We start from the raw sequence: 15,466 nt of genomic DNA on the forward strand, positions 1-15,466 counted from the left end.
TTTCTATTATGTTTATATTAACGATTTTTTTTACGATATAATAAAAATATTAATTAACTTATTATATCAACGTCGAACTTATAAAAAAAACCAAACTTCGACCGATCAACGAAAATTTAATGTTTAAAAGGCACAATTCTTTTTTTTTTTTTTTTTCCTTGAAGGATAAGTGGAAAAGACAGAGAAAAAAGGAACTATTAAGTTGGTTTGCGGCGAAGAACACGTAGATTTTGCACCAACATAAATTGAAAATATGCTAACGTGACATATAAAAGATGGGAATAAAGCATACCATAACATGCGATGGGTGGACCATTTCTTAATAATAGATATCCACTTTGTATTTATAAAATTCTAACAAATCAATCCACACATAAAATTGTTTTGTACGGTAGACTTTAATTTTAAATTAAAAGATATCGTCCATTTTGTTGAATCAATTCGTATTAAGTTTATCTATTTTTTTTTTTTATCTTTAATGATTTTTTATCTAATATCTCTACGAGATAAAATATAACTTATATTTAATAGATCGATAATTCTTTTTTAACGTGGTATGTACGGTTCACCAATCAAACACATTTAAAAATTTATAAACTAAATTGTAATTTAACCCATTATTTATTGAAAATGAGCAACCATCCCGTTGGTATACTTTGGGTTTTGTAATAATTTGATTTATGTTTTTTTTAAGGTTAAATTTTAATTATCGTATCCTCTAAATTTTGAATATAGTCGATATACTTTGAATAAATCATAAATTTAGTCATTCGGTGTTATTTTAGAATTGATTTTCTTTTTCTTTTTAGAAAAAATAGTACATATATAGTGACAGATTTATTAAGGGCCAACGGCATGCGTCTCTTCACATTGTCGATTTTTATTTTAATATTAATTTTGAAGTGTCAGATTACAATATATACTAAATAATATTTTATTTTAAACAAAATATGGTTACAGTAGTATAGTAGTATAGTAGTTGTTTCTCCACTCTTATAACCAATAGGACGTGGACTCGCCCAAACTATAGTTTGGTGATTAAAATATATAGGCCCAAATACAATCAAATCTAATTTACCATTTTAAATTGGTAATTAAGGGAGAATGTAAAGAAATTGATACTAGGAGAGTTGATGACCGAGCCCTAGGTACCGGGGGAGGTGGCAACGCAACACGATCAATCAATTTCCGAAGCACGTACACACCTTTTTACAAATACCTCATTCTCCACTTCCATTGTCCAACACACTAACAAACAAATCTCTTCCTCTCTCTCTTCCCCTGTTTTTTGGTTTTGATTTTGATTTCATATGAATATTTCTATGGATCTTCAATGGCTTCTCGATTTCCTTCAAGGTATGACCAAGCCTTTTCTCGCCACCGCCATTGTCGCTCTCGCTGTTCTTCTCTCTTACTTCCAGAAGCTCGGTCTCGAAGCCGAAATGATCTACGCCATTTTTAGAGCCTTTCTTCAACTTTCTATTATTGGCTTTGTTCTCCAGTTCATCTTCAACCAGCAAAACCTCTCTTGGATCCTTCTCGCCTATCTCTTCATGGTAACTTTTTTCTGCCTTCCAACTGTTTGATGTTTTGTTCTTGTCCATTTCTTTTCTTTTCTTTTCTTTTTTTAATTTTGGATTGTTTTCTTTAAAATTTTTCTGGATCCACAACAATTTTGTAAACTTAATTCAAACAACACTTTTGATTTTGTGAATTCTCCAATTTATCATATCTCATTGGCTTAAAACTTTTGAATCGATTGGGAATTTCAATGGTATGGAGGTTCCAAAATTCAACCCCTTAAATCATTTTCTCTTTTTAGATTAATATTAACTTTCACTAGTTTTAATTTTCTTAAATTTCTAGTGCGACATATCCACTTAACCTTTTGAGTTGAGTAACCATTCAATTCAATAGATACTGTTGCTGTATTAGTTTAGAATTTGTAAGCTTCGAAATCTCTTTAATCAAAAACGATTTTTAGCCTAAAGTTCTCATTAGATGCACACATTTGTAATATTTTTATAACATGTCAGGGTTAATTAAAAGCATTCAAATAAAAAGATGGTTCGAAATAAATTCTGAAATTTGTATTGAACACTATTTATTTTTTTTCTAAATTCATTTATTTTCAAAAGTTAAACACTGTTAAAAGGGATCTCCAATATTTTTTTCTTGCCACAAGAGAATAATGTATAAGTTGATTCTCTTATTATATTGCTGATTTGTTTTTCATTTCTTAAGCAAAATAAAAGAGTTGACTTCTAGAAGGGAGTTTTTATTTATTTTGATAATATAACTTTAAAATATTTGGAACAGGTCATATATTTTTTTTTCCATCAGCCATATGAGATTAAAAATATTTTTGTTTCCTTAAAAGTCCTTTGTTATTGAGAAATTATCATAAACGATTAAATATTGCAAAATTTCATATTCAATTTCTATAAACAATAATGGTTTAATTTTATGTTTTGAATCTAAAATTTTGTTATTTTTATTTAAATTCTCTTATTAAAAATTGTTTAGACTAAAATTTAGGGTTTTTTTTAATCCATTATAATCAAATTTTTAAATATTTTGTCTAATATACTATTTTTTACCATTTTCTTCGATTTTCAAAATATCTTAAAAACTATATCTTAAGTGATTGTGTAAATACTTCAATTTTTTAAAATTATTTTTCAAATTAATCACTGAAATGTTTGATAAAAAAAAACCCTTGGAGAGAATAATTTTTTTCTTTTCTTCTTTGAAGTTCAAATTATTTTATTCTTTGATATTAGTTTTTATAAGTAGTAGAAGAAATCAATTTTTGTAAATAGCTTTTCATGTCTTGTAGAAAAGACTAACCTTTAATTATTACTTTGGTAATATGCAAGTCTTTGTTTTATTTCGTCTTTCTTACCTTAACTTATATATTTTCTGACTTTTAATTTTTTTAATTCATATATCTCTTAAACGTTAATTTTAGTCAACCATCACTTATTATCAAAATTTCAATTACTTGGGATTTTCTATAGGATATGTTCGTGAGTTTTGTCCTTTGATTTACCTTTTGAATTTGATTTTTTAAAATAATAAAATAAAATCGGTAAAATATTTACACTATAAAGAACAATTTCGAAAACGAAAAAAGTTCATAAATGTCCGCAATTAAAAATACTAAAATTACCTTAGTCAACGAGTGCTTAGTCTTCTTCTAAATGATCGTGTACTATTATTAATGAATAATCTACGATCATTTAGGTTATTATACATGATCGTGTAGTTATTTTTAATTATGGAGAAAATGCTTCGATTTTAAACGATCGTGTTGACTATGGTATGTGATCGTTTAGAACATGTCAAAATGATATTTAAATAAATCTAGCTTCAAAAAATATAATAACATAAATGATGAAGATGAAATAGTAGATTTAAGTAAAAGAATAAATCGTTTAAAAATATATATAAAAAAAAAAAGATAATAAAAAATTAAAAAATCACACGGAAGAAGAAAAAGAGAAGTGACGTATAAATGAATTGAAAAATATGAAAATGTTTTTTTTTTTGAAAAATATGAAAATGTTTTTTTTTTTTTTGAAAAATATTAAAATATTTTTTTTTGTTTGGTTACATTTATGTATGTTAAGTTACATAGACAGAGAAAAAAAGATAACGGTGTTCTAGGAAAATGTAAGGGTCAACTTGTGACGGATGGTGACCATGTGCAAAGTTTAGAGATATGTACAAACTCTTAATTAAATTCAATTGAACAGTAATTTGCTTTTTAGTCCAATGAAAGTTGTGATTAGAAACTATAATTTTTAGTCGATGATAAATATTTTAAAGTATAATCGATCAAAATGATATGAAAAAAAGGCAACACTTACGTATATAAGAAAAGGTGTCATTTGTTGACGCAGGTGACGGTTGCCGGGTACACAGCAGGGCAGCGTGCAAAGCACGTGCCTCGAGGAAAGTTGGTGGCCGGAGCTTCAATTTTGACCGGAACTTCAGTGACTATGGTGATGCTTGTGGTGTTGAGAGTGTTCCCTCTAACTCCCAGGTATATAATCCCCGTTGCCGGAATGATGGTCGGAAATTCCATGACAGTCACCGGAGTCACCATGAAAAGACTCCGAGATGATATCAGAACTCAATTCAGCCTTGTATTTTCTCTCTCCCTCTCTTACTTATATCTCACTTTACTTAACTTTTTTTTATTTAGTATTATTATTTTGTGTGTAATAAGATTTTGAGCTTATTGGACGTTCAACCATAATCTTTTGTTCATATTCGCAACGCATCTAATTCAGGTGGAAACCGCGTTAGCTCTTGGAGCAACACCACGACAGGCAACGCACCAGCAAGTAAAAAGGGCGCTGGTGGTAGCGTTGTCGCCGGTCGTGGACAATGCAAAGACGGTGGGGCTGATCTCGCTGCCGGGGGCGATGACGGGACTGATAATGGGCGGAGCTTCTCCAATCGCAGCCATTCAATTGCAAATTGTGGTGATGAATTTTTTGATCGGAGCTTCCACAGTCAGCAGCATTATGTCCACTTACCTTTGCTGGCCTTCCTTCTTCACCGCCGCCTACCAGTTGGAAACCGCCGTCTTCACGGCCGCTTGATTTCATTTCCCGTTCTCATCTCAGCTTTTAACCGTCCAAGGAATATATATCATTTCAACAATTTTTATGATTCCAATTCTTTTCAAGATGTGATCTTTTTTTCCCTGGAGTTTAAATGTAACTTCAATTAGCCTACTTTTTGTTCTTTTTTTTCATAGACTTTGATTTTATATTTTATTCAGGGGCTAAAGTTTGATTTAGTTTGGTATTTTTAGTTTATTTTCTTTCCATTGCTTTAGATAAAAAATTAGATCGTTAAAGACAACAATTTTAAAAAAAGTAATAAGTAATATGTTAGTTAATCTTGAAAAAGACTTTACAAGGTTAAGAGAAAAAAAACATGAATGCTTGAAATAACCCTAAATTGATAACAACCAAGTCGAGCTAATTGTCTTTACCATATAACTATCACAATATGTGTCTACATCTCTAATCACACCGTCGTCAAGGCCTCAAGTGAATCAATTTGATAGTGTGTGCTTTAGCCATATTGAAAATTAAACTTCTTTAATCATGCGATAGAGTATGCGAGTCTATGATACAACATCACATCGATCCAACGTCTTGTATAGTTTGGGTCGACTAAGAAGCAGCCACACGAATACTGATCTTACAAGATTAGTGTTGGGTGAGGATAGAACAAAAAATTGGATCACATGAGAACAAACAATAATGAAATTTTATATATTTTTTAATTATTATTTGAACTTCACCATTTAACTTTGATCACAGAAAAATAGTGACATAGTGTAAAGAATCATAGCGATGAATGATTATATGCATACACATTGTACCGTGTAAAGAAATTGACTTAGTGTGTTGTTTGATGAAATGTTGAACTGAATGAGGTTTTGCTGATTTTTTTTTTTTTTTTTTTGTTGAATTCATAAGACTGTCTATTGCTGAAATTTTCAACTGGATGGTGTTGTTGCTAATTGCTCAATTCATAAGATTATTTTATGAATTCTTGATCTTCATTATTTTATGAAGTCTTGATTTTTTAAGATTTAAGAAGGAAGCATATTTAAGATTATCAAATGTTTCGCATGAAAACAACTAATCATAAAGGAAAATTAGATCACTCTTTTCGGTAGAAAAATAAAGAATCGAAAATAAATCTCAAATAAATAGCTCTCAAGATCCTCATTCTTCCGTGGCCTCGTAAAGCCGGAATGTCGAAACTTGAAATCCGCCGAACAAAAAGAAAGACCGATTCCTGAAATTTAACACAGCTTCGAATCTCTCAATCCATGGAGAAGACGACGAAGAACACAAACACAATAAACCATAACAAAAAGGAATTAGAAAAAAAAATCCATAATAAATGACTTCAACTTCAAATAGATTTCCGTCGATTTCAGCGCCGGACGGACTCAAATCGGTTTCTCATTCACGTAATTTCCCGGTGGATCGTACTCACAAATCACCAGCAACTCACCGTTATCGCAATTAACCCGCGCACAGCCTAATCGGAGCGATTCCTTCCAAATAATCTGAGTATAGTGGCCGCAGGTTTGACCGTCGGCACATTCATTGGTATTCAGATTATAATATTTTTCTTCTCCCGCCCACGATTCCACCACTTCGGTCGGCGTCCAGTGTTCTAATTTCCCCCAAAACATATTCTCGCCGTACGGACCGTACGAATGGATCATTCTACAATCCTCGGCGCGTTTCTCGCCCCACCGCCACGCGTATCGAGTGAGATTCTTGTCCCAGGTTAATGGTTGAATATGAAATGCCGATCGGAATTTGTTGTGCGCTTGAAGGAATTCGCGAATGTAGTTTCGGCGTCGAGGAGGAGCTGTTGTTGCAGTCATCGAGTTTTTGGAGGCGGAGGTGGGCGGAGATTGCGGTTGGACGCCGGCAACGGCGAGGTGGAGAATGAGGAGGAAGGAGAAGGAGAAGGCGGCGGAGGTAATGTAGGGCAGCGACATTGATAGAGATGGGATGGGCAGTGGGCGTTCCTGACGGGGGAGGGTCTGAAGGAATTCATATTCAGAAAAGGGGAGACAGAAACAATGGCTTCGTTGGCTTTTTTTCTATTTTGTAGAAATTGCCGTTTTTTTTTTCTTTTCTTTTCTAAATTTTTGTATGGAACGAAAAAATTAATATTGTTGAGATTTGATTTGCTTTTCTTTTTTCTTCCTTTTTCTAATAATAATATTTCGCCATGTATGGGTTTTTCTTTGTTTCTTATTTTCTATTTGTTTTTAACCGGTCGAGCTATGGTTGAAAGACATATTAAGAAAGTTGATCGTTTTATATTTTGGGACTCGATCAATTTAAGTATATGGAATTTCTAATCTCCAATTTTAGTTTTAAAGTGCATGGATCAAAATAGTATTTTAATAACTTAGATCCTAACCATATTGATTTTAGTGTTTTACGTTTGTGTTCGAGTTAACTATGTCATTGTTCACACGAGATTTCAGGAGAAATTTAATTCGTGGAATCGAACTTTGTATTGATTTATGTATTGTGGATACAATCTCTAATATTTACTCCTTTGATTCTTTCTCTCGAATACAAAAAGTAAAATTTAAAACTTCGTGGTCTTCGATCTTCAAGAAGTTGTAACTACAAGTCAGTTCGAGCTTCAATCTTCTGGAATTCAAGGAAAGTTTGATCTTCCAAGTCTTCGATTTTTCAGAAGGTTGATTCTGAGGTTGATGATAACTTGCACGTCTTGAGAGGCTTCAGAAGTTTTTGTCTTCAATTCTTCAGAGCTTCGATTCTTCTCTTCAATCAAAGGTCTCTCAAATGAATGGTAGATGTCTCTATTTATAGAGAAATTTTATGGGCTTTAAGTGGGCTTGGGCCTGTTTGTTTGTTAGGCTTGGGCCTATTTGTCTGTTGGACTTAGACTTAGCCCATTTGCTTATTGGGCTTGGGCTTGAGCCCACCTGACACTCTGGGCTTGGGCCCATTTGCTTGTTGGGTTCGTGTCCGGGTCCAATTGTTTGACGGGCTTGGTCCATTATTTCTTTGGCCCAATTTTTTTTTAGGGCCTTGAACTAGGTTGGGTATGAGAAAACTTGACTACCTAAATCCAATCAAATTATAATTATCTCAATTTTGCTGTGATGACGTGGCGTGATTTAATTGGTCAAAATTTCCTGTTCAACAAATGCCCCCTTTTCGAGATTTGTACACGTGTATGGGTGGATGAATCTCGAAAATGATAAGCTGAAACAAAAAATACAAGTGATCTTGTTCTTGACTTTTGCTCCAGTTAATATGTCGAATTAATCAAACTATGCGTTTGGACATAAGTTTGATTAAAAATGAAGTCTTGATACAGCCCAATATCAAATTTGTAGTGAATTTTGATTTTAATTCACAATTTATTTATTTATTTTGGAATATAGCCAAAACTTGAATGAAATTGAACTTTTTCTTTTTTACCAATGAATTTAATGGAAGAATTGAGACTTAACATTTATAAAATTGGAATATTGCCAATTCATCAAAATATGAATTTAAGTCAAAGTTTTTTTTTTTTTTTTTGCATATTCTTTTAATTTGAATTTTTAGCGAATTGGGATAAAATTTGAAAAGTTTGCCATTTTTTTTTTTTTTACTTCATTTCAAATCCATTTATGATTTGGGATAAAATTTAAACATTTTTTTTTTTAATAGATGAGAAAAGAAAATCGGGGGATTTTTTTTTTCCAAGATTTGAGGTTTTTTTTTTTTTTTTTTTTTTTTTTAGGTTTAATTATGAAGAGGATATGGGAGGGATAAGACTTGAAATTTTTTTAACGCTTTAAAAAAACAAAATGTCATTTTTTTTTCTTAATTAATCTTAAAAAAAAAAAACAATAGATGAGGTTTTTTTTTTATTTTATTTAATAAAGGAAAAGAATAGAGGAGGTTAGGAATTCTCTCCTATAATCTCACCTAATCTAACTATTTGTTAAGAAGATTTTTATTTAGTTTGTTGAGAAAAGATTTGATTTGCTACCTTCCATCCTTTATAAATAGGGAAGAAGCTTGCAAACAAAATTCACACCAATTCATCTTCTCTAACTTTTTTTTTTTCATTGCATATGTGTTTGATCCTCCAATTCTTTTTCTTTATTTGGGAGAGAAAAAAAAATCCGATGTGCTTCTCTCTTTTTTTTCATGATTTGGAAGAAGAGGTGATAGATGAAAAAAAAAAACAGATTTTTTTTTTTCATTCAATTGGTAAGGAAGAGCACAAATGAAGAAGAAAAAGGAGACGGAGAAGAGAGAAACCCCCCCCCCCCTTTTTTTTTTAAATTTTGGAGAGATTTCTTTTCTTTTCATTTTCTTTTTTTTTTCTTTTCTTATTTCTTTTTTTTTTCTTCTATTTCTTTTCTTTTCTTTTCTATATATATATATATATATTTTTTTTCATTTTCATTTTTTGTTTTTTTTTTCTTACTTCTTTTTTTTTCAATTACTTTTTCCCCTTTTTTTTTTCACGTTTTCATCTTTTTTTTTCAATATACATATATGTTTTTTTTTTTACATTTTTACTCCTTTTAGTTTAGTTTTGTTTTTCTTTGTTTACTTTTATTTCATTTTCATTTTTTTTTCCTGTCCTTTCTTTTTTTAACTTTTTTTTTTGTTTTTTTTGTTTTTGTTTTTTTTTTTTTAGAAAAAGTTTTCTTTTCTCTTTTTTTTTTAAATCGTTTTGTTCTAACATTTTTTTTTCAAGTTTTTTTTAGTTACTTTCTTTTTAAAACTTTTTTTTTTCTTTTCTTGTTTTTTTTTTCTCTCTCTGTTTTTTTTATGCGGCAGATGTAGTTCTTTTTTTTTTTTTTTCTCTTTTTTCTTTTTTTATCGTTTTCCTTTTCTTTTATTACCGTTTATCTTTTTCCATTTTTCTTTCCTTTTTTTTATTATCTTTTTCTTGTTCTTTTTTTTGCATTTTTTTTTTCAATTTTTTCAATTTTTTCTTTTTTTTTATTATTTTTTTCTTTCTTTCTTTTTTTTTTTCTACAATTTTGTTAAAAAGAAAATTCAACCATTTTGTCCCCATTTTTCCAAACTTTTTCTTTTGCAATTTTTTTTTTACCCCAATGTTTTTTAACAATTTTTTTTTTTTACTTACTTACCCTTCTTTTTCATAGGAGTGAAGCTAAACTTTTTTTTTTTCCACAAATTCTTTTTTCATACGAGTGAAGTGTGTAGATGATGCGCTTGAACAAATTTGAGGATCGAGATGCCGTTTGAACAAATTTGAGGATGGATTGCCGCTTGAACAAATACGACGATGATTGTTCTATCGACTACACCGCATGGAGACGACGATGATTGTTCTATCGACTACACCGCATGGAGACGACGATGATTGTTCTATCGACTACACCGCATGGAGACGACGATGATTGTTCTATCGACTACACCGCATGGAGACGACGATGATTGTTCTATCGACTACACCGCATGGAGACGACGATGATTGTTCTATCGACTGCACTGCTTTGAAGATGAAGATGATGATGAAGATCCTCTCGGCTGCAACATATGTGAGATGAAGATGATGATGAAGATCCTCTCGGCTGCAACATATGTGAGATGAAGATGATGATGAAGATCCTCTCGGCTGCAACATATGTGAGATGAAGATGATGATGAAGATCCTCTCGGCTGCAACATATGTGAGATGAAGATGATGATGAAGATCCTCTCGGCTGCAACATTTGTGAGATGAAGATGATGATGAAGATCCTCTCGGCTGCAACATTTGTGAGATGAAGATGATGATGAAGATCCTCTCGGCTGCAACATATGTGAGATGAAGATGATGATGAAGATCCTCTCGGCTGCAACATATGTGAGATGAAGATGATGATGAAGATCCTCTCGGCTGCAACATATGTGAGATGAAGATGATGATGAAGATCCTCTCGGCTGCAACATATGTGAGATGAAGATGATGATGAAGATCCTCTCGGCTGCAACATATGTGAGATGAAGATGATGATGAAGATCCTCTCGGCTGCAACATATGTGAGATGAAGATGATGATGAAGATCCTCTCGGCTGCAACATATGTGAGATGAAGATGATGATGAAGATCCTCTCGGCTGCAACATATGTGAGATGAAGATGATGATGAAGATCCTCTCGGCTGCAACATATGTGAGATGAAGATGATGATGAAGATCCTCTCGACTGCAACATATGTGGGATGAAGATGATGATGAAGATCCTCTCGGCTGCAACATATGTGAGATGAAGATGATGATGAAGATCCTCTCGACTGCAATATATGTGAGATGAAGATGATGATGAAGATCCTCTCAGCTGCAACATATGTGAGAAGATGAACATGCTGATGAAGATCCTCTCGGCTGCAACATATGTGAGAAGATGAAAATGATGGTGAAGATCCTCTCGGCTACAACATATGTGAGAAGATGAAAATGAGATGATGATCCTCTCGACTGCAACATATGTGAGAAGATGAAAATGATGATGATGATCCTCTCGGCTGCAACATATATGAGAAGATGAAGATGATGATCCTCTCGGCTGCAACATATGTGAGAAGATGAAGATGATGATTTTCTCGGCTGCAATATTTGTGAGAAGATGAAGTTGATGATTTCCTCCGCTACAACACATTGAAGATGAAGATGATGATCCTCTCTGTTGCAACGCATTGAAGATGATGATGATGGTGAAGATCCTCCCAACTGCAACATATTTGAAGGGACGACCTTCTCGACAGCAACATATTTGAGACGACGACATCCTCGGCTGCAATATATATGAGACGACGACTTTCTCGGCTACAATATACTTGAGACAAAAATCTTTTTGGCTGCAACATATTTGAGACGACGATCTTCTCGGTTGTAACATATTTGAGACGATGATCTTCTCTGCTTCAACATATTTAAGAACGGCAATCTTCTGAGCTGCAACATATTTTAGGGGACGACCTTCTCGACGATAATATATTTGAGACGACGACATCCTCGGCTGCAACATATATGAGACGACGACCTTTTTGGCTGCAACGTATTTGAGACGACGATCTTCTCGGTTGTAATATATTTGAGACGATGATCTTCTCTGCTACAACATATTTAAGAACGATAATCTTCTCAGCTGCAACATATTTGAGACGATGATCTTCTTGGTTGTAACATATTTGAGACGACGATCTTCTCAGCTGCAACATATTTAAGAACGACAATCTTCTCAGCTGCAACATATTTGAGGGGACAACCTCCTCGGCGACAACATATTTGAGACAACGACATCCTCGGCTGCAATATATATGAGACGACGACTTTCTGGGTTGCACGAGACAACGACATTCTCAGCTACAATATACTTGAGATAAAAATCTTTTTGGCTGCAACATATTTGAGACGACGATCTTCTCGGTTGTAACATATTTGAGACGATGATCTTCTCTGCTGCAACATATTTAAGAACAACAATCTTCTCAGCTGCAACATATTTGAGGGGACGACCTTCTCGACGGCAACATATTTGAGACGACGACATCCTCGGGTACAATATATATGAGACGACGACTTTCTCGGCTACAATATACTTGAGACAAAAATCTTTTTGGCTGCAACATATTTGAGACAACGATCTTCTCGGTTGTAACATATTTGAGATGACGATCTTCTCAGCTGCAACATATTTAAGAACGACAATCTTCTCAGCTGCAACATATTTGAGGGGACGACCTCCTCGGCGGCAACATATTTGAGACGACGACATCCTCGGCTGCAATATATATGAGACGACGACTTTCTCGGCTACAATATACTTGAGACAAAAATCTTTTTGACTGCAACATATTTGAGACGACGACATCCTCGGCTGCAATATATATGAGACGACGACTTTCTCGGCTACAATATACTTGAGACAAAAATCTTTTTGGCTGCAACATATTTGAGATGATGAAGATGAAGATCCTCTCGGCTGCAACACATGGGAGAAGATGAAGATGAAGATCCTCTTGGGCACAACACATGGAAAGATCCTTGTCTGCAACATATCAAAGAGGAGTAGAGTTCGCTGGTCAACATTTTGGAGAAGAGGCGAAACCGCACCTTACGAAGGTAAACAATTAAACATCTCTGTTGTCACAAAAGAGGCCACAGAGGCGCTAGCTACGGTTCAAAAGAGCCTGAACGCTACACGCGAAGAATTTAAGAACTTCAAGTGGAGGCTTTAACTTTGCCCCTTTTGCCCCCATTCTTTTTTTTTCTTTAGTTGTATTCTTGTAAATACAAGAATTTGTTGAATGGTGATGAGAATGTTCTTATTCTGGTGTGACTGCTCCTAAATTTCATTTTATACTGTTTACGCATCATTTACTATGCGCTTACATCATCACAATGAAGAATAATATTTTTTTTTTACGTGCGACTGAACTTAAAGTGAATTTTAAGCTGCCTACGTACCCTTTTTATAACATAGGGATCAAGTCATAACGTAGTTCAATTTTTTTTTCTCCGCCATTCACCTTTTAAGCTCTTGTGGGCTAGAAGCACCATGCAGTTTAAGCTCTTGCGATAAGGAGCTTTGCATATTTAACAACTTTTATTTTCAACAAGAATTTGTTCATCTCCTTCGTTTGTAGGATTGGTGAAGATAATAAATATTGGTTTCACAGTCAAGGAACCTTCTGTATTTATGTCAACAGACAACTTCCTCTTCATGCGTGACGGGACACAACTGTGAATCTTATCGTCATCATTTTCTTTACGAAATGGTTTTGCCTTCGAAGATTTCATCTCTCTTTGTTGTTGATCATTTGTCATCTTTAGACGATCAAAAGAAGATGTTGAAGGTCGATCTTTCTTCGATGTGGAGATACTCAGCCTTTTGAAAGTTGAAGTTCGAGTGTAAATAAACGTTGGACATTGGTTTTCCTCTTCTTTCGTGGCCATACTCAATCTTTGAAAGACTGAAGATCGAGTAGTTGAAGGCTTGATACGATCAAAGACAGAGGTCCTTTGATTAATTTCATTTGAATTGTTGACTTCTTTAGAAGATCTATAATTGTTGTCGACTTCTACTATGCTGGCAGCATGACATGCAGTGACTTCAAGTATTTCTTCTGGATGATCCTCAAGGAAACTTCTTGGGAGGAATTCTGCCAAAGTTATCGATCGTCGAAGTTGGAGGAAGTCCTCATCTTTTCCTTTTATGGGCTTAGGATTCCACATCTTCTTGTTCCTTCTTCCTTTCTTTTTATAGGAGATGCTTCCTTTTGCATACTTTTGATGGGATCGCGACTCCTTTTGAATGGAATTTGGTTGTCTCCCTTTTTTGACGAGTGACTGTTATCCATCCTTCGCCATCATCTTTACCATGCGCTTCTTTATTTTGGAGTTTATCGTCACGATCCTTTGTTGGAATAGAACAAGTATAGGTGCAGAAGTCCCAAATTAAATCAAGTTTTTTTTTCTTTGATCATCAAGTTGTGTTAATGGCGGAACATTTGAAGTCATCTCGATCGCAACATGATTCGTCTGAGCTACTTCATCAATATCTAGCTCGATCTTCTTTTCACGAGCCAACTTTAGAATTAGCTCTTTCAACACGAAACACTTTTCAACAGGGTGACTAATGACCCGATGATACTTGCAGTAGTTAGGATCATCTACTTTTCCTGCTTGTTCTGGTCGTTTGCATTCTGGTAGCTGAATAAGTTGGTTCTCTAGCAACTGCTCTAACATGTCTGCAACATCAGAGTCAGGAAATGGATAAACTTTTTCCTGTCTTTCTTTAAAAGTTGACTGTCGCTTTTCATCGCCATCATGCTTTCTTTCAATTTTTGTTTCTTTTCTTTTAGAGAAAGATTTCAAAGGAGTTGCATGAACAACCATTGACTCTTTTATGACACTATTTGCAATCTTTTTAGTGTCATCAAGTTCATTCTTGTCACTCCTCGATTTTGGAATCAAGAAATCTTTTGCTCCTCTATTGGCGATACTCAATTCCATATCATGGGCACGAGTCGCCAACTCTTCGAACGTGCGAGGTTTTATTCCCTGTAAAATATAAAGAAGTCCCCAATGCATGCCTTGGGTGCACATCTCCACTGCAGACAGTTCGGTGAGTCGATCCTTACAGTCAAGACTCAGAGCTCTCCATCGGTTGATGTAGTCGATGACTAGTTCTCCCTTTTGTTGTCTTGTGTTTGTCAACTCCATCATGCTGACGATACGTCGGGTGCTATAGAAACGGTTGAGAAAGTCCCTCTCAAGTTGCTCCCAATTATCAATGGATTCAGGCTCCAGATCGATGTACCAGTCGAAGGCATTTCCTTTGAGAGTTCGAACGAACTGTTTGACCAATAAATCTCCTCGCGTACCAGCAGTTTCACATGTTTCGATGAAGTGAGCAACATGTTGTTTTGGGTTGCCTTTTCCATCAAACTGTTGGAACTTGGGAGGTTGGTATCCATTCGGCATTCTGAGATTGTCGATCCTCTTCGTATATGGTTTGGAGTACAAGGAGAAAGTTTGAGCAGGTCCACCATATTGCGTTTTGATGGAGCTTGCAATCATCTCCTGTAATTGTTGAACAGACAACGATGCAATTGAGGTCGAATTTTGTGGTTGACTTTCTTGCATAACTGCCTTCCCTTTGTCAGTATTCTTGACAGTATGTTTATGACTTGATTCAGCAGCATCACGACTTTCAATGTGATTCTTTAGAAATGCAATCTCATAATCCCTTTCTTCCACCACCTTCATGAGCATGTTCACCTTCTTTTCAAGCTCTGCCATTCTATTTTCACTTGTATCCACGTTAGTTACCATAACTGACATTATATTTGGCTGTGGAACCTCCTCGTTTGAGCACTCAGACAACGAGTTGCGTTCATCAAC

General features: G+C 34.3%; 1 protein-coding gene across 1 annotated transcript; it reads left to right on the top strand.

Moving 5' to 3' along the window:
* Positions 1 to 1,139: 1,139 nt before the first annotated feature.
* On the top strand, positions 1,140 to 4,813 carry LOC103486425 (protein ALUMINUM SENSITIVE 3). The gene is made up of 3 exons (XM_008444381.3): positions 1,140 to 1,556; positions 3,906 to 4,151; positions 4,299 to 4,813. Exons 1-3 carry the CDS (start codon positions 1,311 to 1,313, stop codon positions 4,611 to 4,613), a joined length of 807 nt encoding a protein of 268 aa, XP_008442603.2. The 5' UTR covers positions 1,140 to 1,310; the 3' UTR covers positions 4,614 to 4,813.
* The last annotated feature ends 10,653 nt before the right edge of the window (positions 4,814 to 15,466 follow it).

Source organism: Cucumis melo, chromosome 4, assembly GCF_025177605.1.
Source record: "Cucumis melo cultivar AY chromosome 4, USDA_Cmelo_AY_1.0, whole genome shotgun sequence".
NCBI classification, from domain to species: domain Eukaryota; kingdom Viridiplantae; phylum Streptophyta; class Magnoliopsida; order Cucurbitales; family Cucurbitaceae; genus Cucumis; species Cucumis melo.

Coding starts and splice junctions, on each gene's coding strand:
- LOC103486425 (XM_008444381.3), top strand. CDS start 1,311: ATGAATATTTCTATGGATCTTCAATGGCTTCTCGATTTCCTTCAAGGT. Junction 1,557..3,905: donor TTCTCGCCTATCTCTTCATG/GTAACTTTTTTC, acceptor TTGTTGACGCAG/GTGACGGTTGCCGGGTACAC. Junction 4,152..4,298: donor TCAGAACTCAATTCAGCCTT/GTATTTTCTCTC, acceptor CATCTAATTCAG/GTGGAAACCGCGTTAGCTCT.